The sequence below is a fragment of the Chelmon rostratus genome, chromosome 6, assembly GCF_017976325.1.
Source record: "Chelmon rostratus isolate fCheRos1 chromosome 6, fCheRos1.pri, whole genome shotgun sequence".
NCBI classification, from domain to species: Eukaryota; Metazoa; Chordata; class Actinopteri; order Chaetodontiformes; family Chaetodontidae; genus Chelmon; species Chelmon rostratus.
This window is the reverse complement of record NC_055663.1, coordinates 22,452,267-22,474,236: the sequence shown is the minus strand read 5'-3', so window position 1 is coordinate 22,474,236 and position 21,970 is coordinate 22,452,267. Positions and strand designations below refer to the sequence as shown.

General features: G+C 43.9%; 1 protein-coding gene across 2 annotated transcripts in view; it reads left to right on the top strand.

Moving 5' to 3' along the window:
• Positions 1-1,844: 1,844 nt before the first annotated feature.
• fbln1 (fibulin 1) overlaps positions 1,845-21,970 on the top strand; it is a 29,729-nt gene continuing 9,603 nt past the window's right edge. The window contains exons 1-16 of one of the 2 annotated variants that reach the window (XM_041938525.1): positions 1,852-2,036; positions 5,607-5,715; positions 7,476-7,605; positions 9,940-10,099; positions 10,619-10,681; positions 10,783-10,869; positions 10,957-11,094; positions 11,185-11,322; positions 12,294-12,437; positions 12,548-12,673; positions 12,778-12,903; positions 13,348-13,467; positions 14,912-15,043; positions 15,165-15,288; positions 20,227-20,372; positions 21,583-21,723. In XM_041938525.1, coding sequence (XP_041794459.1) covers positions 1,982-2,036; positions 5,607-5,715; positions 7,476-7,605; positions 9,940-10,099; positions 10,619-10,681; positions 10,783-10,869; positions 10,957-11,094; positions 11,185-11,322; positions 12,294-12,437; positions 12,548-12,673; positions 12,778-12,903; positions 13,348-13,467; positions 14,912-15,043; positions 15,165-15,288; positions 20,227-20,372; positions 21,583-21,723 — 1,939 coding nt within the window. In that variant the 5' untranslated portion in view covers positions 1,852-1,981. Of the gene's footprint in view, positions 2,037-5,606; positions 5,716-7,475; positions 7,606-9,939; positions 10,100-10,618; positions 10,682-10,782; positions 10,870-10,956; positions 11,095-11,184; positions 11,323-12,293; positions 12,438-12,547; positions 12,674-12,777; positions 12,904-13,347; positions 13,468-14,911; positions 15,044-15,164; positions 15,289-15,902; positions 17,578-20,226; positions 20,373-21,582; positions 21,724-21,970 lie in introns of those variants that run through there. The other variant, XM_041938526.1, reaches the window with a different exon arrangement.

Genomic DNA, 21,970 nt, shown 5'->3' with positions numbered 1-21,970 from the left:
TTTAGCCTAATTTACTACATCACATCTGAAGGTATGCTGTAGTGTTTAACTAACTACCAGACACTGGTTTTCGTTCATTTTGCTAAGGCATTAACATGAATTTGTAAAAAATCTGCTGTTGTTGTTGTCAAGGTTAAATCACAGGAGTGTCGAGTGGCAGAATCTAAGTGCAGATTGATTCAAAAAAAATGATTTTGCAATTTACTATGCAACCATAAAGTAGAAGACAAAAATAAAAGCCATGTTCGCTGAGGTGGAATACCTACTAAATGTGTTTTATTAGGAATCCTGGATAAAGAAACAGGCGGTTACATTTTCTAAATTAGGAAGATAAATGGCATAAAATCCAAGCTTAAATCTCCACTCCCACTACCCTAAGACAGCTCTGCAATGGTGGTGCCACATAGTGAATGGAGACAAGTGGCTGTCTGAAAGGTACAAATAACATTCATAAATGCATGTTATGCATTTTAATGGACCAAAACAATTTGGTCTATTAAAATGTGGCCGTATAGAAAGTCTGTTAACAGAGTAGAACTGTGGTAGACTGAGCAGCGCAGAGATTAAGACGAGACTTGTCACACACTGCCTGAACAGTGCCGTTACCCATTTATAACTGCCATATACTTGCGGGCTTCCTGTAGGCCTGCGTCCTGATATCAAGCCCTTGGTGATGTTTCTAGACTGGCTAGACTGGTGGTGGAGACATATGGCTCTGATTAGAAGATTATTTAACCTCTCTCTTGTCACCGTGCCCAGAGTCAGTAGACTGATTGAATTTGCAGAGGGCCCTAGTTGGTACAAAATGTTTATAATGCAGTCTAGCAATTATTTCTCTGCTTCGTGCCAGCTCTGGTAGACGTGTGTGTGTGTGTGTGACTTGTTTATACTCAGCTCCCTCTCTCAGTTAATGATCACTTTGGCTGACGGTGAGCCCACATCTGTGGCACTGTTACAAAAGCTTTAATTCATTAACTTTGAGGGAAAATGCCTCATTTTCTTTGGTGCAGCTGTGAAATTTAGTAACTAAAGAGAAAAATGTGCTCTGTAATAGTTCTGCAGGGACCTTTGCTGCCAGTGTGCAGATGCAATGAGGATTCAAATATAAGGGAAGATGCAACACAGAGCCAGCCTTAATTTGATCCATCATAATCCTTCAGCCGCAGCTGAACTCAAAGGTAGCAAATGAACGCCGGTATTTGCAGACAGTGGCAGCGAAAATGTTTTGATCCCCCCTTATTTTCTTTGTGCTGAGACATCCAAAAGGTTACAAGGCTTACAGTCTGGACAGAGCCACAACAGATTTTTAAAATACCCCAAAACCGACTCCAGATGTTGAGTAATCAGTACAGTCATTAGTCACAGACAGAAAAGTCTACTTTGCCATTGATGGGAAGACAATTTCCATGTGTGCATGCATACCTTGCAGCACAGTAGCCTGAAGACACTTGCAGTTCCTCCTGTAGGAAATAAAAAATATGGCAGCCCACATCACCCAAGGTAGTATTTCAGGTCTTATACTTTCCAACACACATAAACGTTTCAGTCATATAACACACTTCAGCAGGATAGGCGTTTTGTATAAACATTCTTGACAGACCGTAGAAATAAACTGCATGATAAACTCACTTATAACCAGCCCCAATAGGCAGATTGTATTATTTACTGTGATAGACTGTAAATGTGCTCACGGTTAATGACGTTCATTTGGAGTTCAGAGTGGAGAAAAATCTGATTTGATTAGCAATAAGTCGGCGTCCGTGGCCCCAGCCCGCCCCTCACAGTGCCATAATTAGACGCTCATTCCTCCAGTCACGCTGCAACTGCGCCTCACTCAGCTCCATCACATCCCCGGACTCAGCCCGTCTTCTTTAAAGGAGCACTGCGGTTTATTCTCACACCCTGCACAAAAAACAACATCGACGCTTGGATTTTTTTTTCTTTTTCTTCCCCCCCCAGTTGTTGGAGCTCTTTTCATTCAATGGGTCCGCGCGTAGTGCTGCTCTGCTCTCTGTTCGGAGTTCTCCTTGGCCAAGGTAAGTTACCTTTCTGTCAGGAGCTGCAGATCACCGCGACGTGACGACGTTTGATGAACTCAAACCAGAGTCTACCACCGCTTTATGATGCTGGGGTGTGTGAATATCATGTTGCCAGATAACTTTAAGTGTAGGTGTATTTGTCTGTAGAAGTTTACAGTGAGGATCAAACTGGTTACAGACAAAGCGTGAGACATGGGGAGGTGATGGGTTTGTCATGGGACTAGTTGAGGCATGTGATAAAAGCACAGTTTACAGAGCTGTGTGCTTCAAAGTGTTGCAGGTCAGGCTTAAAATTTCCCATTAATTCACATCACAATCACTGCATTAGAAGGATGACAATTTCATTTATTTCTTGTTTTTTCTATCTCCCTATCTCCTTCTATTTCCCTTTCAATTTGCAATGATATAAAGTGTTATATAAAGTCACTTCTAGCAACTTTAAACTCTTTGCAAACTTCAAAATCCATATATATATATATATATATATATATATATATATATATATATATATATATATATATATATATATTTCATTCATTATATCATTATATTGTGTTTGTGCCATGACCTCAATTCAGCTTTATTTAAGAGCTAAAAGAAGATGTTGCATGACATGAGGAGTGTTAAAATGCAGTTTCACGTAAGGCAAGAGTTCTCACTGCCCTGGTTTCTTACTTTCTGCCCTGCGAGTCAAAGGCCAAGTGCCCTGGTATGCTGTGATGCTGTGTCAGAACGACCAGTGTCTCACCAGGACGGTCCCGAGTGAGGGGTGTGATTTATACTTGAACGCCCACAGCAGGGTCACCCAGGCGGGGCATGAGCCATATCAAAATGCTCATGGTCCCCTGGTCACACACAGGGCAATTTTCACAGCCGGCAGGGCCACTTCTCTCTAAGATGCCTTCTTTGTAGGGAGTTAAGGGTCAGATTGCAGTAAAATTCAGTCAGCTGTCAGGTCAACCAGTTACGTGACCAGAACTCCCAGTATGTCATCCAAAGACCTGTTCTTGGAGGGAATCTGACATTAATATTCTGATCTTAACATCACTAGAGACAGACAGACAGATACATAGTGTTAAAAGCATCTACCTCTTATCTAACAGCCTTTTTTATATCAGTAAGATTGACAGAAACCTCCAAATAAAAGCCTGCAGTGCAGCCTGGGAAAGAGATGCACGCTGCTGTTGTGATGTCTGGCTTGATCCGACTACTCCGTCTGGGCGGAGCTCCACCAGTGGGCTCATTAAGCCTTGTTTACACGAGGCGTCTAGACGTAGGCAAGCCACGCGCAGCCTTGCCAAGAGAGAATGGTCCTCGCAACCAGTACCGCCATCCAAGATGGAAATCAAACCTCTCCAGACAGACAATGCATCACGGAGACAGAGGACCCGTGGCAGACTGCATCAAGACCGGAGCGCGCCTGGTTTGCCTCTTTTGATAAAACAGCACCACACAGTTAACTCTGAGGCACTTCTGGTCTTTCAATTTAGGTTTGCAGAGCAGCAGACAGCGGTGGCGCTGGAATGACTCTCGTGGGTTAGAGTTAGTTATCAGCAGAGAGCTACTGTGGGGAGAAATCTGTCCAACAGACCAACTATTCCTGTCATTTCAAATATACGTGCTCCGTCCCTGGAGAGACATATTTTGAGATTTTTATTACTTAGTTAGTGTGGAATCTGGAGAGGTGCTCCTTGGATGCCTTTCCAGTTTCAATACAAATTGGGTGTTTTGGCAGGAGGGCGTCAGTTACTGGTAATGGTCAAAAACAGGGAAACTTGGATAACTTATAGGAGTTTGGAGAACTGCTCTATGAAGGTATTTTACTGTTGGTCATTAACACCTTCATATGAGGCCTTAATGACACTCTTTTATGTCCACATTATGAAATAATTTTGTCATAGTGTCACTGGAACTTCCTGGTGTCACTTTGCAAGCAGATAGAGGTCTTTAACATCCAGAGACGGAGAGGGAGACTCTGAGACGGCCTACTTGGTAGGCCCATGTGAAAAGCTTTTAAAATGCCATCTCATTTCATCCAGCTGCTACAAGGTTTATTGGCCAGAGGATTCTGGGATGTGCCAGACTTCCAGAAGTCAGTAGTGAGTCAGCTAATGTGGCTGCCTAGTAATAAATCCTCTGGCTGTAGTCACTCATTGCTGCCAGGTTGATCATCCTTTGTGTAGTAGCAATGGTCACAGCGTTTTAATTTTGTGCTTTGTTTTCCTGCACACCGGAGAAATGACTCACTTTCTGCAGAAACACCACAAATGTTGATTTTAGTAATCTCTTAGTCATCGTTATATATTGCTCATACTTAGTTCTGGGCTGCAGAAGCGGGTTTATACTGTAGGAGCCTGCAAGCCCTTCTGAGAAACTGAGAACTTTATTGCATTGCTTACTCGTTGTCACAAAGTTTATCAGTTTGGGAACCTGATTGTGATGATGACTATTCCTGATCGTGCTTCATCTTTGAGTTATTGGTTATAATAAAATTCCTCCTGCCCCTCTGGGAGAAAGCAGCAAATCTACTACGACTAGTATTCCAGACACTTGTCCTCCCGAACTTATCTAACTTATCTGAAGTTGCTGATTCTTGCCAGACTTCTCACGGCAGGACGCTGCGTCTCAAACAGATGGATCTGTTCAGTGCGTTTCACAATCGCTATTCCCGATGATTCAGAGCATTATGTCACTAACCAGCAACAACCCGTATTCTATTACAATGGATCAACAAAATTTATTTCACGGTGAGTTTGTTTTCTCTTTTTTTCTCTCGGTGGGACTTATTGTTAATAACAATTTGGCCCACTGATCCCGGTTTGAGCCGAAGGCAGAAAAAGTCCGAGGAGCCGATCTGCCAAAGCTATTTCACGTTTGGCAGATCACACAAACCACAGGCGAATGAATGTACTTGATGTGATTGCGATGGCTGATTGTTTACAGAGTTGAGGCATTCCACGCTCTCTAATCCACATGAATAAACAGCCAGAACACCACAGAGTTGGTTGTGCTCCAGTCAAAAAGCCTCTCTTGTGTCTGCAACAACATATCCATCATTCATTGTCTTTGGCAAAAAATGAATGCCTACAGCCAGTTTAATTTGCCAGACAGATTTTGAATTTTTGTTTTTCCATCGTTTGGAGGACGCTCGGCAACTTGCCTTAGAGGACAATGGCAATATCCTGTTTCGCTTGGGTTAGGTATCCAATTTTGATCATCCTAACTCACTTCATCAGCAAAAAACAATGTGTCAAGCAGCATGTTTTATTTTTTGCCAAAAGAAAATGTCCTTGTCAAAGAAATAATGCTTGATATCATAAGACAATGCTTATGACTGCGCCATTTGATATATTTTGCTCATCGTGAACAGATTAAAGGGAAACTGGTCTCAATGCGAGTGTGTTAACCATGTTGCAGTGATTACTGCAGCAAACCGGGCAATGCCAGACACTAAAATGTCCTTCTGACAGTGCACAGGAAATGGGATGTGCACAGATTCGCCACCTTGTCACCTGTTCATACAGCGCATGCGCAAACATGACTTGTCTTTCATTTTAATGTCCACAGGAGCAGAACAGATCTCGATAGAGGACTGCTGCAAAGATGGCCAGAAGCGTGGCAACGACAACGAAGACTGTGCAGCCCTCCCTCTCATCTCTGAGTCAACCACGTGCATGTACGCAGGTGCTATCTGCTACTTCACTGATTGCAAATCTATACACCATGAGGATTAAGAGGGCTGGTTAGAAGACTTGATTGGGGTTTATTCAGATTTACAAGCCCTTAGCTGCTGCACCCTTTGTCACAATTTTACATTATCAATCTGCAGCTCCTGCAGTATTGGCCCCAAGGGATTCAGCCTGTACCATCTATGAGGGAAATGTCTGTAGGCCCTTAATATGAGATTGCTTTACCTTACACCCATAAATCTCAGGGCACATTATTCACTTCACGTGAGAGCAGGAAACACTAATAGTGATGGGATAATAACAGGTCTGCTGGTAACCCTAGAAGGTGTGCTGCCACAGATTCAGGGCCCATAAGCTGGGGAGATCTGCTGCTGTGAACACTGATGGCAAACACATTTACTGTAGCAAACCTAAGTGATCCCAAATTTGTCTAAATTATAGTGTGAGGGGGGAGAGAGGAAAAGGGCATAGGTTTGTGGGGGAGCAAGGGTGGAAAAGGGTGAGGGGAATCAGAAGAGGGGCTCTTTCAAAACCCAGGAAATGCCTCAGAGGTGAAACGCGACATAGAGGGACGATGGAGAGAGGCAATAACAGGAAATCTGAACGATTACTTCAGACACCAAAGGGGAAAAAAAGAGTGAAGAGAAAAAGAGTGGAGAGAGGAGAGGAGAAAAGAAAAACAGGATTGCGGCTGTGCCCTTAAAAGGTTCTGCAGAGGAGGTGCGCGCCTTGACGTGAATTTGAGATCTCCAGTAGTTTATGTGGAAAGAGATTTCTGGTAAGAGTTGATAAAGAGGCTTGTTGGAAATGAGAGAGGAGAGGTGAGGGGGTGGCGTTTTATGCTTTCTGTCTTGTAAAGGTGCAGCGAGACGGATCGGGACCAGACAGAAACAGTCTGTCGCTCTTAACTGATCGGACTGCAGAGCAGACAAACACCAAATCCTGGACAATGCAATGAAATCTGATCAAACGCAAACATTGAGTAACCGATATTTTGATAATATTGTGAGGGGATGATCCGAATGTTGCTTTTGGCACTCAAACAGCCATCAAAGTAATATGCAGCATTTGATCGATCCCTGTGGAGATAAACCGTTAATGATCCTAATGCACAGGGAGCTCCGAGGCCAAGGTCGGCTGCAATACTTCCTGTACCGACGTGTTACTCACTTTATGCTTGTGGCAATGTTTGAGATCACATCTGTAACATGTCATCGCTGATTTCTAGGGAAAACCTGGGATGATTCTGCTCTAGTGATGTAACTAACCCCAAGCAAACTGTATATACTGGCAACTGTTAGTCACCCAATTAGTGGCGCAGAGGACACAGTGCGCTTATCTTAAGGGAGCGGTTTGTTTAAGTGGTATTATCATAACTGTGAATAAGGAGATGTGGAGGTGGACAAATGTTCATCTTGGGACCGAAATGTTGATTTAACTCTAAAACAGGAGAAAAAAGAGGCCTCGGGGAGCGCTGCTCAACCCAGTTTAAGTCCAGTGATGTCAGCGTTGCAAAACGCAATAAACTTCCATGCCCTCCTCTGAATTCACACAGGACTTACTCCACCCACTCATCCATGCATTTTTAGTGTGACAACTCTGAGATCCCCATCAGGCTCGCCTCAGGCTCATTTTAATGGGCTACACTTTAAGGCAGAGTTGTATCGCACCGGGGAGATAGTAGATGGAGTCGAGAGAGAAAAAAAAAAACGCACCACCTGTGTTTTGTGTTTCTTCTCGCTGACAGGGTAGTACAGGAGCAGTGCTGCGTCGCAGTGCTTGAGGATAACATGTGCACCACCGGCATCAACGTGGCCAAAGACCAAGGCGCCTGTGATTCCTTGTTCACCAACACCTGCGAGACCAAGACTACAAAGGTGTGTTGGCATGTGTGTGTGCGCACATGCACATACATATGCACATCTTTGTGTACTGCACGTGTGTCCTACCACCTGAAAACACGGGATAAAAAGCCAGAGTGAAATCACTGTGTGCACAAAAACATCTCCCTCTACTCAATCAGTGTACAGTACATCACTCTGCTGGACAGCCAGTTTGGAGGCAAATGATTGATGAGAACAATAGTGTGCGTTTGTGTGTGTGTGTTTGTGCACTGTGAGCAGGATGAGGCATGTCACTCCAGGGAGGAATCGAGCTTGTTGCTGTCAGACGTATTATAAATTCAGCTCTGACTCTTGGATCTTCCGTAGGCTCACGTCCAAGCACTTTTCAGCTGTTCCACGTGTTTTGTTTTTTTTTTTCCCCTCAACCCAACCCTCGCCGTGCACCTTTATTCTCACAGTATTGCACATCAACACGCCATAAAGATAAATGCTTGGCAACATGTAGAAGATGCAGGTTGGTGCACTTCCTTGAAAGGATGAGATAATTGTGAGCGCGACAGCTTGTCTTTACTTGATCGACTGTGAAGCGCAGATGGTGGCGGTTGCTTAAATGAGGTCAGGTTATGTGAAAAAAGAAAGATATGGATGAGTAGGAGATGATTTCACCTACTCCAACTGGATAAACTAAGGATCAAGTCAGGTTTCACTACATTTGCACTATCGAAGGGTTTCATTACGCTATGGAACAAGCAATGAATGCATTTCTTAGCTGCTCGCAGCGACCTACTGAAGCCTTGCAAGGTGAGCAGAGACATCAGGGAGTCCCTGCACCAAACCACCACAACCTTTAGACAAATTATACATACAACATTTCAATTAGTGAGGTTTAGAGATGCTAGTATGCATCATGGAATGACTGTGCTATCGCTCAGCCAACTTTTGTCAAGAGAGCAAAGTGTCAGACCGATTCTTTAACAGTTAGGGTGGGTCAATGCATTTCATGATTTAAGTTTTAATGACTGCTTTTTGGCAACATGGGGGCAGCAGAGACAAGCTGCCGGCACAACACTGACATCAACCTTTTATATTGTTTGTCTCAAACATTTGTCTATTCACACATTCAGCTGATAAAGAGCGACATTAGCATTCATTTGTCATATTCCTTGCCCCCTGACAAATGGTAAGTCCAGTATTTACTCCCAGTTTTGCCTTTTTGCTTCCTCTTGTGGGAAATACCAAGCTAAATGCTCCGTTTACCAGCTAGTCGCTGATCTGTCTGCCACTCACTGCTGGGCAGTAAGTGTACTGAGGGTTTTTAGGGCTTTTTGGCTGAAATCCAAAACAATGAGCTGAAAGATGCTGTAAAGCTCTGCAGAGCCAAGGGATAATCCTCCATAAATTCATCACTGTGAGTGACCCCTCTCAAAATTGCACGTACTCATTTGTCTGCCATCATAAAATGTTGATTATATGGAAGTTTTTCCCCTATTAAAACCAGTTTTATGCAGATTGACAAATTCTAACAAAATGAGACCTCTCCTGATTTAGTTAACTTTGCTCATATGATGCTTTAAGCAGCACCACATCCTCAGGTGTGATAGATCTGTTCGTTGTGCAATTTTGCACCAAGCCCAAGGTTTTGCTTCTACTGTTTGAGTTTCTTTCCTGCAGCTTCCTGAAAACCTAAAAGTTTTCCAGGCCAGTGTCAAGGCCACACAGCAGCCACGCACAGACAAACACAGACAGACAGAGTAGCAGTTAAGTACTAGTACACAGCTGTTAGAGTTGTAGTGTTGTGTTCAGCCATGCTATCACCATCGCTACATGCTTACATTTCAGGTATATGCCCTCATTTCCCTAACTGAAACCCAAACAGACCCATCCCCCACTCGAATGCACCTTTCATCACCGGCTGACGTTACCGTGCTGCCATAATGATTGATTGAGCATGCTTCAGCCAGAGGGGATGATGTCATCTCATCACTGTCTGTCTGTCCGTCTTGCTCACAGACTTGCTGCTTTTCTTCTGTCTGTTTGTCTGTCTGTTGGCAGCCTGTCAGTTGGCTTGTCTTCTCGATCAGCCTCCTTTTCTGCCTGTCGGCTTGATTGAGAGCTTGGCTTTCTGTCTGAATCACACCTCCCCCCTATTTGACATTGTAAAAGCCGGTCTTATTTACCTACAGTGCCAACCAGCATCATCCCACACGCTCCTCTCCCAGCCTGGAGTTGTTGTTTCTCCTCCCCTGGTGCATTAGAGGGCTGAGTTGCGTGATAACTCTCTGTGACATAGTGCTTTTCCTCTCTTTCCTTTGCAAGAGGTTTGCATTGTGCACCAAAGGATATTCTGTTGTATTCTGTGTTCTGTAGATGTGCTGTGACTGTTGTCGTCTGGGGAAGGCGGCCCAGCAGCAGGGCCTACCCTGTGACCACAACCTGTCCGTGGGCTACCAGTGCGGCCTGGTGTCCCGGGCCTGCTGCGTGGATGGAGCACCAGACAACCAGACCACACCCACAGGACAAACTGAATGTGAGTGAAAAAAACAACAACAAATATTTCATTATTATCTCAAGTCTGCTTGCATCAAAGCAAGTAGCTTCCCAGTAAGGGCAGAAGAACAGAAAACAGTGTGACAAAACCTGCGCCCAACCACATTGAATAATCGAAGTGCAAAACCCTGCTGGTGTTGGCAAACATAAGCCCACGCTGCCCCCTGTTGGATAGATGTGGCCATTGCTTTTGGTGTTGGCTTTTAGCTTTTGAAGGAGGTAAACAATGATTACTCATGAAGGAAAAAGCCAAGCAGGCCAGGTTCAGCTAAACTGAACCTCTGGGTTGGAAGGATATGAGGCTTTCATTGGCCCTACTGAATAGTAAATTGAATATCTTTGGGATTGGGATGGACAAAACAAGAAATCTGAAGATGCCACCTTTTAGAAACTGTAATCACTATTTACACAAAGCAGTCTTTAGTTGCAAAGGTATAAAGATGTGACACATATGCAAACAAAAATATAAGCATGTTGCTGTTTTTTCTCTCACACACAGTACAGAGCAAGGATGAAACCAAGGAAAATGGAGATAATTCAGTATTAAGTGATCGGTGCAAAGGTACAGAAGGACTCACCAATAAACAAGCTTTTCTATATCTAAATAATTAATCCTGCAAAAGCAGTGTTCATTTATCACCGTGCTTGTGTTTCTGTTTGTAGGAAAATGTGCTCATCACTGTGTGGACAATGACACTTGTGCCTGTTTCAAAGGCTACAAACTCCATCCAGACGGAAAGAGCTGTGAGGGTAAGTGGAAGTCGTCCCCACCTTCAGCCCTGAATTGCAGCTGTTTTATTTAGCAGGTTTTGTCACTGATATGCATGCATTTCACAGACATCAACGAGTGCTTGCTGGGAGCCAGCAACTGTCGGGGAGGAGAGCGTTGCATCAACACCGAGGGCTCGTTCCGTTGCCAGAGAGAGGTCAGCTGTGGGACCGGCTACGAACTCACTGACAACAACAACTGCAAAGGTCGGTTGTCGTCTCTTACTGTGCGTCAGAGTCATGTTTGTTTTTTAGGTGTTGACGTTGGCAATTTTTTCTTGTGATTTCTTTACCCAGATATTGATGAGTGTGAGACTGGTATCCATAACTGTGGCCCAGAGTTTCAGTGCCAAAACACTCAGGGGTCCTTCCGTTGCCTCCCTAAGGTCAGGTGTGGTGCCGGCTTTATCCAGGATGCCCTCGGCAACTGCATTGGTAAACTAACAGCTCTTAACAACAAGAGCAGGAAATCTGACATGTATTTTAGCTGACTCGTCAGTGGGTCGGCCAGAGGTTTTGCATGGCGTTATACCCACTGGTGCAGAGTACGGCATGTGGACAGCTAACGGCCAAACCTTAATGGTTATTTGTGGTCATGAGAGAATGGCTCCTCATGATTTTGGTGACTCCTTGAACTTTTGTCTCAATGAAAGTTCAGTTCCAGATGAAGAGCAGATGCTCATTGCTATAAAAAAAAAATCTCGGAGCTTTTCGGGAAACCAGACTTTTCTTCCAGGACCCAAATGTGCACTCGTACACAAGGAACAATACAAAATGTCTTACAGATCATCCTGAAAGGCATTCATTGAGCATAATATAGCGGTCTGATTCAGTTCATTTTGTTGCACATTACACTGGTTATTTTTTGCTTTCCCATCACCAAAAGTTGTGGATGGTACCAGTAGACCCACTCCATTCTGTCCCGTTGTCTCATTACTTCTCTGTTGAGGGACGTAGCACACCGATCCAGTACTTACAGGTGGTGCTAGAAACACTGCAGTCAATTCACTGGTCAGAGAGGATCAGAGCAGTCAAACAACAATCACATACATACTGTGAGTGAGTTGTCAGTCTGGCTAACCCTAAATGTACAGTATAGGTTACAGTGTGTCTGTTAATAAATGCTGCAGCTTCTAAATATCTGAGCATCTGAAGCCTTTATATTTAAGAATCCCACTTATATTTAAGAGTACTGTCTGTGGTGGAAACAGCTTGATGTTCCCTAAAAGGATGTTTTGTTTCCTTTGTTTTCGATACTTTGTGGTCTTTCTTGTGCCACGCTCAAGCCAAAATATCATCTTTGTTTTGCATCTACTAGATTGCTTGACATGAAATTTGGCGCGCACATTGATGCTCATGGGACTAGAACCAGAGCGATCTTTTCATAATGTCGTCTGTGTTTTCAGACATCAATGAATGTGTGACCCAGGCGGGCCCATGCCCCAGAGGACAGATCTGCATCAACACAGTTGGCTCCTACATCTGCCAGAGGAACTCTGTTAACTGTGGTCGAGGATACCACCTCAACGAGGACGGCACGCGCTGTGTTGGTGCGGCTGAAAAACTCACCATGCTCCCTGCACAACAAAATATATTACCAACGATCCTGAGGTGAATGATTATCACGTTCATCCTCTGTTGACTGCATCTCCCTCTGCAGATATTGACGAGTGTAAGGGCCCTGAAAAGTTCTGTGAAGGTCATGGCTGTATTAACTTGCTGGGCTCCTACCGCTGCGAGTGTGAGACTGGCTACATCTTCAACAGCATCAGCCGGGTGTGTGAGGGTAAGCAGTTAGATCCTCCTCTGCGTGTAAACAAAGCATGCTGCCAATGTGAGATTCTGTCATTTCAGCTGCTTACTGTGGCACATTTCGACTTCGTATTTTAGATATTAATGAATGCAGGCACTACCCTGGCCGTCTGTGTGCCCATAAGTGTGAGAACACTCTGGGATCCTACAAGTGTAGCTGCACCACCGGCTTCAAACTAGCTGGTGATGGCAGGAATTGTGACGGTAAGATAAATATTGTAATAATTGCAACTGTTTATACAGTGTATGTCTTATATATTGTAGGCTATACTGTGCATATATTTTCAGTGGCTGAAGCAATAGAAACCCCTGTTCACTTGACCTTTTGGCTTTGATTACAGCTGACATGTGTTCTTACGACCTGTTATGGCATCAAGTTGCTCTGGTTTGGTTGGTTGATGCCACCTTAAAAAAAATACCCTCCAGGCGATTATGCAAAGTCTAAAAGATTTCAGCCCACTCACAGTAGCCTGTTTACACAAAAACCAAGCTTGTAACTGTGCATGCATGTAGCACACGTTCAAATAGGCCAAGGAGGATCCACCTCTCTGCAGATGCATCGTTCTTATTCTTCCACTGAGGTGTACTTCTCAGTTAACTCGTGGGATAGAGTTCATAATGTTCTGTAATCATCGTATCTCTGTGTAGATTTGAATGAGTGCGAGACCAACCCATGCAGTCAAGAGTGTGCCAACGTATATGGCTCCTACCAGTGTTACTGTCGCCGTGGCTACCAGCTCAGTGACATTGACGGCATGACTTGTGAAGGTAAAATGGTCCCGTTTTAACAGGAATACATGAATACTGGTCCTGCTTTCAGAAAGTTCCAGGTGCTTCTGAGATACAATCTACTGTGTGTTAACATGTCCAGTCTGCTTCTGTGTATGCATACAATGATAGCAAACTGTGTATTGCATGAGACAGAAACACATTTTGTCATCAGTCAGTTGAAATAGATGACCCCATTTCCAAAAAAATTGCTAATGTGCATTTAAACCCCATATTTAACTGAAAGTAGCACAAATAACAAATGTTGATAAGAAATAAGAAATGTAGTTGTTTATTTAGAATTTGATGCATGCAACATGTTTCAAAAAAGTTGGGACAGTGGCAACACAAGAGGGGAAAAGCTGTGAAATGCTGGAAGAAAACAGCTGGTGGAACATCTCACAGTTAATCAGGTTAAGTGGCAACAGGTGGGTATCATGACTGGGTATAAAAAGAGCCTCCCAGAGAGTCAGACTGTTTCTGAGGTAAAGATGGGGAGGACTTCATCACTCTGTGACAGACTGCACTGGCAAATAGTGCAATGATTTAAGAATAATGTTTCTTGATATAAAATTAGAAAACAATGAGGATTTCATTGTCTACAGTACACAATGTCTTTAAAAGATTTAAAAGACTGTTCTCAAGAGACAAGGCCAAAAACCAATATTGGCTGACCGTGATCTTCAGGTCCTCAGACGGCACTGCAGTGAAAACAGACCTGATTCTGTAGTGCACTCACTGCGTGGGCTCAGGAACACTTCCAGAAACCATCGTCTGTGAACACAGTTCATCACTGCAGCCTCAAATGCAAGTTGAAACTCTACCATGCAAAGAGGAAACAACACACACAGGCTGAACACATTCTGCCACACAATAGCATACCTCTTTTTCATGGAAGGCCTCACTTATTTCAGCCAGGCGATGCCAAAGCACATTCTGCAGGTATTCCAGCAGCAGGGCTCTGTGGTGAAAGAGTCCGGCTGCTAAACTGACCTGCCTGCATTTCAGACTTGGCACCCATTGAAAATGTTTGCTGCATTTTGAAAAGTAAAATGTGACAAAGGAGACCCCGAACAACAAGAACGGGAAAACATTACAGCAGTTTGTCTCCTCAGCTCCCAAACTTCAGCAGTGTTGTTTTAAAAGACAAGATGATGCAACAGAGCGGTAAACATGAGCGTGTCCCGACTTTGTGAAACATGTTGCCGACATCAAATTCAAAATGAGGACATAATTTTTAAAAACAATGAGATTTCTCAGTATCAACATTTGATATGCGGCTATTTCTAATTAAATATGGGGTGTCAGTGTTTTGCCAATCATCACATTGTGTCTCTGTCTACATTTTACATAGCATCCCAACTTTTTTGGAAACAGGGTTGTACGTTTCTTAAATGCACTCTCTGGTTTGACTTGTTTTTACCTGTCCCTGTGGCATTTTTAGATATAGACGAGTGTGCCCTGCCAACTGGAGGTCACATTTGCTCCTATCGCTGTCATAACACACCTGGCAGCTTCCACTGTTCCTGTCCCGTCAGTGGCTACACCTTGGCACCCAATGGGCGCAGCTGCCAGGGTAAGCTAGCCCTACTGTAATGCTACATGTGACGGTTGCAGGCTCATGTCAGGTTTGATGCGAGTCGTATTTGGGAACGTTCTCAAATCTCATTTCCCCACTTTTTATCTTTCCCTCTCAGATGTGGATGAATGTGTGACAGATACACACACATGCACAGAGAATCAGAGCTGCTTTAATATACAGGGTGGATTCAGATGCCTGTCCTTCGACTGCCCAAACAACTACCGGCGCGTCGGAGAGACGTGAGTATCTGGATTGTGTCTCTGTTGCACACACTGTTGCGGAACAGGACACACGTTCATTAAGCTTTCAATGTGTCCTTAAATAACAGACATTAATAATAAAACCTCACACACAAACGCTCACAGAACAAGGTCCGTGTTCCTCACAGCCACGTTTGAATTGTCGTCCTAGCAAGAGCTCTGAGTACAACAGTAAACAACATGAGGACTTTTAGACTGACCCTTATTCATATGTACGGATCAAGGCTCTGCATGTCCAGTATGCTCAATGCTGGAATGAAAGGATTCGGCTGTAGCATGTTCTGTTTTTTTAGAATGATGAAATGCACATGGAGATTTTCTCATTGGCTCAATTACAGTAGAGGCTGTGTATGACCACCCTGTTATGGAGGCACCAGCGACCGGACTTCTTGCATGATCCTACAGAGGGCACCGTGACTGGCCTGTAAAGTGTCATGAAGCTGCATACTGATGTTCCTCCCACTGCATGCCATGCACGGCAAATGAAATTTACACCTGGTCTCTCTTTTTCTTTCTCTCTCTGCCTGTTTTGTTCTGTCTTATCCCGTCCTGCCCTGCCCCCGCCCCCGCCCCTGCCCCTTCTCTCTTTGCAGTCGATGTGAACGCTTGCTTTGCAATGAGTCTGTCGAGTGCCTGGCCATGCCCCTGAGAATAACCTACTACTACCTCACCTTCCCCATCAACATCCCCGTCTTCACCAACATCTTCCGCATGGGCCCCTCCCACACCGTGGCCGGCGACGACATCCAGATTGCTATCACCGCTGGCAATGAGGGCGGTTTCTTCAAGACGGATCGGGTGCCCACCGGCGGCGTGATGTCGGTGGCAAAGCTCATCAACAAGCCACAGGACTTTGAGCTGTCTCTGGAGCTCAGGCTGCGTCGCTATGGCACGGTCAGCACGTACTTGGCTAAAGTGCTGGTGTTTGTTACCCAGGAGGAGCCCAGAGTACCTTACAATCCCCTGCTAGAATAAACGCAAGAGCCGTGCAGGGCGACACAAAGTGTTACACTCTTAAAAAGGATGTGTCATTTTAAATGCATTGTCTGGTAGAGAAAACAGAAAGAGTTAATCCTCAACACGAAATGCATGCAAGATGACCATACAGTATGTCGACTGCTGTATGTTGTAACATATAAAGATGTGGCTATATAGCTATATGCAGGCAAATATAGATATAAATTATGGCTTCCAATTAGTGATTATTATAAGACCAGTATCCATCTTTAACCAAAGATCGTGTGTTCTTTCATTCATGGGCCATTCAAATATACAAATGTATATAACAATATGGAGCTGGCTAACTTAGCTTTGCATAAAGATTGGGGAGATTAGGGGAAAACTTGGGGAACAGCTAGCCTGGCTCTGTCTACAGGGAACAAAATCCACCTACCAGAACCTCTAAAGCTCACTAATTAGTATGTTGTGTCTAACCAAAGTGTAAAAACAGCAAGTTGTGGTTTTCTGGGACTATTTCTTGCCCGGTGTAATAACTTCCTGGGGTCTTTCCTGGTTTCCTCACGGTGACACGATGAGATTCTAAGAAAGTGATATCGATCCTCTCGTATAACTCTCAACATGAAGGCGAGTGTGTACGTATTTCCAAGTGCATATCCTAAAGTGTCATATACAGTATACTCAAATTTTCAATTCATCACATTTCTACAAAGAGTCTGGGGCCTTGTCTCTGCTGCATCACTATTTTTTGTAATAAGTGAACTCAAATATGACTGTGCGATGCTACACACGTGTTAAAGATGACACATGATTTTTCTGAGTGGAGAGGAACTAACAATACAACTCACAAAATCAGAAGAAACAGGGGTTAGACCAGTAGCATTTTTACATAATCAACTTTTTACCACTAGAATAAAGGATCATTATTCAGCAGTATGAATTAGATCCAAATGAATGTAAGGAGGTAGGGCGTTGTGATAGCCGCTAGGTGGCGTTCTAGGTCAGGGCAAAAAATAAAATGGTAACGACCCACGTCTGCCTACAACTGAGTGTAATTTGATGATGGTTGCATGATAAAGTCTGACGTTTTGCAGTATTTTATGATTTATGTGTTGGATGAACAGTTTTCTATTAAAATTGAAATAGAAATAACACATGTTCAAGTCAAACCCAGTTCTTGATAATGGCGCATTGTCGGGTTTTAATCAAATACAGCATAGAGAGCAGCTGGAATGTGAGGCCACATCACAGATGGAGACATGAAGACTTCCTCACATAGTTTCATATAACTATTATTCCAACAACTTCAGTGACAAGGAAATCCAATGGTGCATGTAAATCTCTAGTATTAGTCGTATGCATATAATTAAAATTTAAGGCACATTTGGAGATGTGATTGAAAAAAACAGTCACCTGATTGGAAAAATCTATACACAAGGTATTTTGATATACAGTACATACTAACCAGAAAACAACAGAATTTATTAATAATGTTATTAGCTAGTATTGTTTATTAATGGTCATTTAAAGTTTTCCTGAATCATTGATGTTTGTCCACACAGAAGCAAACCAGGTGTATTTTAAACGGACTAAGAAACACATAAAGGCCAAATTTCCCATCCATAAATCAAGTATATGCTAGGTCTACGTGTGCATATACCTCAAATTTCACGATTTATTAAATCCATAAAGTAATTCCACACCTCCAAATTCCAGTCAAAAATGAGCCAGATTGGGCCTTTTAATGCATTTTTACTCCCACTCCCCAAACATCAGTTACCTTGCACCGCAAATACGTCTTTCTTTGACAGTTATTTTCTTGCACATCTCTTTAGCTCCCATTACATTTTGGGCTTAATGTAAAATACACAGATTTCCACTGCATACTGCGGGTGTAAACCCCAAAGCAGACAGATAATCCAAATGAAGGCTGAGTAAGTGACATGCGATGGGATGCAGTGGCAAAGGAGAGGGAAATGTGCACCAGCAGGAGAGAGTATAAATAGTTTGACATGCTGTGAGGCTGCTGCCCAAGGGCTGTGGCTTATAATAACTGTAAATTCAGATGTCCTAGGTTCCTCCTGTCCTGAGCTGTCAGGCCAGTAAGGATGCACTTGGTCCCCAGTGGGGATATCCTTAAAATAAGAACATAGTGGCGCACAGAAGGTTTTTTCCTCCCCTTTGACATTGAGTTATGGGGCTCTGGGCTCTGGCCGGTGGTCTGAACAATTTGTGGTACGGCAACATCACCGCGCACAGAATGAATGATGCCCTACAGTGTTTGTGTTGGGGCGTTATCAATGTGCCGACTATAAATAATAATTACCAAAAAAAATAAAAGGCCCTACGCTTGACCAGAGGACTTTCATCCAAAAAGTCTGTTTTTCTTTCTGGTCTGAAAGTATTGGGGTTTTTCTCCTGGGCTGGGCCACGTGAGGCACGGGGAGATGAAGGAGACGTGCGTCTGTGCATGCACGCGCACACACAAGCATGTTTGCATGCACAAAGGCACACATGCGCAAATCAACATGTATACACACATTTGTTTCAAAGGTAAACATACATTAACGAACATGGAGCTGTAATTAGCTCCACTTGTTGCCCCTGCTTTGAAGTGCCCATCTGTGTGGTAGGGGGCAGTTCACCCTGGGTCATTATCTTCTCGTAAATTTACTCTCTACCCCAACAGAGCTTTCACCTCATCCTCTAGAGCCCCGCTCGGGTCTTTCTGCAGCTCAGGCCGTGGTATTATAAACTAGGAGAACATTTTGTGGGTTTGGCCTGGGCCAAAGCAAAACTTGGACCCACCCGCTAATTGCTAATTACAAGCCCCTACCCAGTGGTGGCTTGACTTTTTGTCAGGGGCTTCTCTCCTCGCTCTCCGTGGAAGGAGCCCTGCAACCCAAGCCGTGCCTCGACTTTGAGCTGCAGCCTATAGGTCCCCTGAGGAGCGCCAGAGATCCACGGCCCATGACTCACAATGTGGCTATATGGCTGCCGTGCACATTAACTGGACTTATACATGGCAACTTGGCTGTTTTCATAACCCAATATAGCCGTGTACTGACTTGTCTCCTGTGTGAAGACCGAGCTTGAATTTAACATCTTGGATGTCAAAGTCAAGGCTTTTATTTTGTTGCAATAGCTCTCTCATGATCACAAGTTCCCCGTCGTTTCAAAGACAAACTCTTGATTTATGAGGTTGTTAATGCCTTAGAAACCTCTTTCAAAGTCTTATGCAGCAGACAGGTAGTGAATAGCGATACTTCAGGTGGCGTTAGCTTTAGGAGCCAGCAGGGGCCCTCCAATCCCTCCGACCTGTCACTGATTAGTCTGTGGAATAAACAAAGCCCTAAATAATAGGATGAGAGCTGCCCTGGGGAGAGGCTGGGGAGTTGTCTAGTCATGTTGCTCACAATTTAGGAGTCTTTTAGAACACTCCCTTGCCCCATAAATCCTCCTCAAGAGATTATCTGATGTGAAGCCGGGGATGCTCAGCAAATCCAAATATTTTCCTGAGCAGGTTGTGGATCATTCTCTGCGAGTGTAGTAATTCATTTCCCACACAGCTTGAAATCGTCCATCAGAAAAGCATCAATGGCAGCGCTAGTCTCCACAAGTTTGGCTTCAGAATGAGTTCTGGCCATTGTTGGTTTATTATTCTTCCAAACCACATAGAATTTGATTATTTTTGATGTTGACTGCTATATCCAGTATCCCTGCTGTCTTGTGCAGATATTGTTTGTCTAGCGGCCATTGGAGTTGTCCCGCTGAGTTCTTGATTACGCATTGGGTTGCTCCGAAGGATGCCCTGTTATTGTGAGCTTTAAAAACCAGAGGCGGTTGACTCTGAAGTCTTTATATAGGCATTACCTAAAGGTCAGAAGCCATGTGCGTGTTTGTGTCTTCTTCTTTTTTTTTTTTTTTTGGTGGGCGTGTGTGTTTGTTCTTCTCCTTTAGACTGGCGAGGCTTGAACGCTCCGACACCATTCGCTGCATTAAGACCTGTCAGCCCAATGACGTCGCCTGTGTTCTGGACCCCACGCACTCAGTGTCCCACACCTTCATCTCTTTGCCCACCTTCAGAGAGTTCACAAGGCCAGAGGGTAGGTACAAGTCCATTTTCTTTGGCAGAATCCAGATGGGATTCAGATGCGAACGTGCTCATCGAAAGGACGTTCCTTGGGGAATAACCAACAGAAGAGTTGGTCATTTTTGGAAAGCATGCTTATTCGCTTTTTCGCCAAGCATTATATGAGAAGATTGATACCATTCTCACACTTGCTGGTTAATCGTTAAGCTTTAGCTAGCAGCCAGTTAGCTTAGCGTAGCATAAAGACTGGAAACAGTGAGAAACTGCTAGCCTGGCCTTGTACAAAGGTAACAAAATCCACCTCTCAACAATTTGTTGCTTTATTTGCAGCCCTTGTGCTAAATTGTAAATAAATAAATAACAAATGTGACAGTGGTATCGACCTTCTCATCTAACTTGGAAAAAAAGGGAATAAGCGTATTTTACAAAATGAATTACTCTTCTTTTTTGACTCGTTCATTTGTTTGTTTCGATGAAACAATAATGTCTGTGATCATGTGAGCTCCAATGAAATTTCTCCTGTGCGTCCCTCTGCTCTACAATTTCACTCACCCACAAAGGCCCATATTTGAGGCTCGTTTTCTGACAGAGCATCCTGCTACGATCTCTGGAAACAACAAATTTGAAGACAACATGATAACTTGTGGTTTGTTAGTGTCAATGTGGTCCTCGGCCCTTTTTTCCTCTTCTATCTCCTGTAATCTGGTGCCCATCACATACATTTCATTGCCAAAATCCATATGACTACCTCTGACCCCAACTTGAGCTATTCCATGATGTTCTCCATGCAGTCCGGGCTTGGCTGGCCCACACCAGAGAGTAAGTGCCATGCTGGTTGGATATGAGTAACCACGGTAATCACACACAGACAGTGACAGCTGACAAGCATCTATTGGCCAGCGTGCAGCGCATGTTTCAGACACACTCATGCTCAACGTCACGGGGAGTTAAGCTCTTGTCATCTCTCATAAGCTCTTGGTTGGGGTGTAAAGGACTCGAGGCCCTTCAGCTGAACAACAGCACTGAAAAGCCTCAACCTTCCTGTGACCCTCTCAGTGTACAGTAAACATAGACCTTTCCATCTCTCATTTTATTGTCTCTCTCTTGGAAAGAAAAAAAAAAGGAAAACAAGAGTTGGCACAAGCTTGGCAGTGCAATCCCAGTGTGATTATGAGGGTTTAGGCTCCAAAAGCTTTTTGTGTCTAATTGTTATCTTCCAACAGAGATTGTTTTCCTGAGAACCACGGTGCCGGCTTACGGGTCCTATCACTTAGGCAGTTACGACGTCAAGTTTGACATCCTGGAGGGCAATGTGGAGAACGCCTTTGACATCATCAAACGGGTAGAGAATGGAATGTATGTGGGTGAGTACAGGGATTTTACTTTGCTTTGTGTGTTGTGAAGTCTGGATGAGCCAACTTAGTGCGAAAATTCGACGATAACAGCTTTAACATGCAGCCTGTACCAACCGACAGCCTGCGTGACTGGAAAGTGCGTTTTCTTTTTGACAAAGGAGGTGGTTTTTCTTACCTAATTTCTCGTTTTGGAAAATGCATATGTATTTTTTTTACAAATCAATCTCATATGTGCACATCGAGAAGGGGCAAAAAG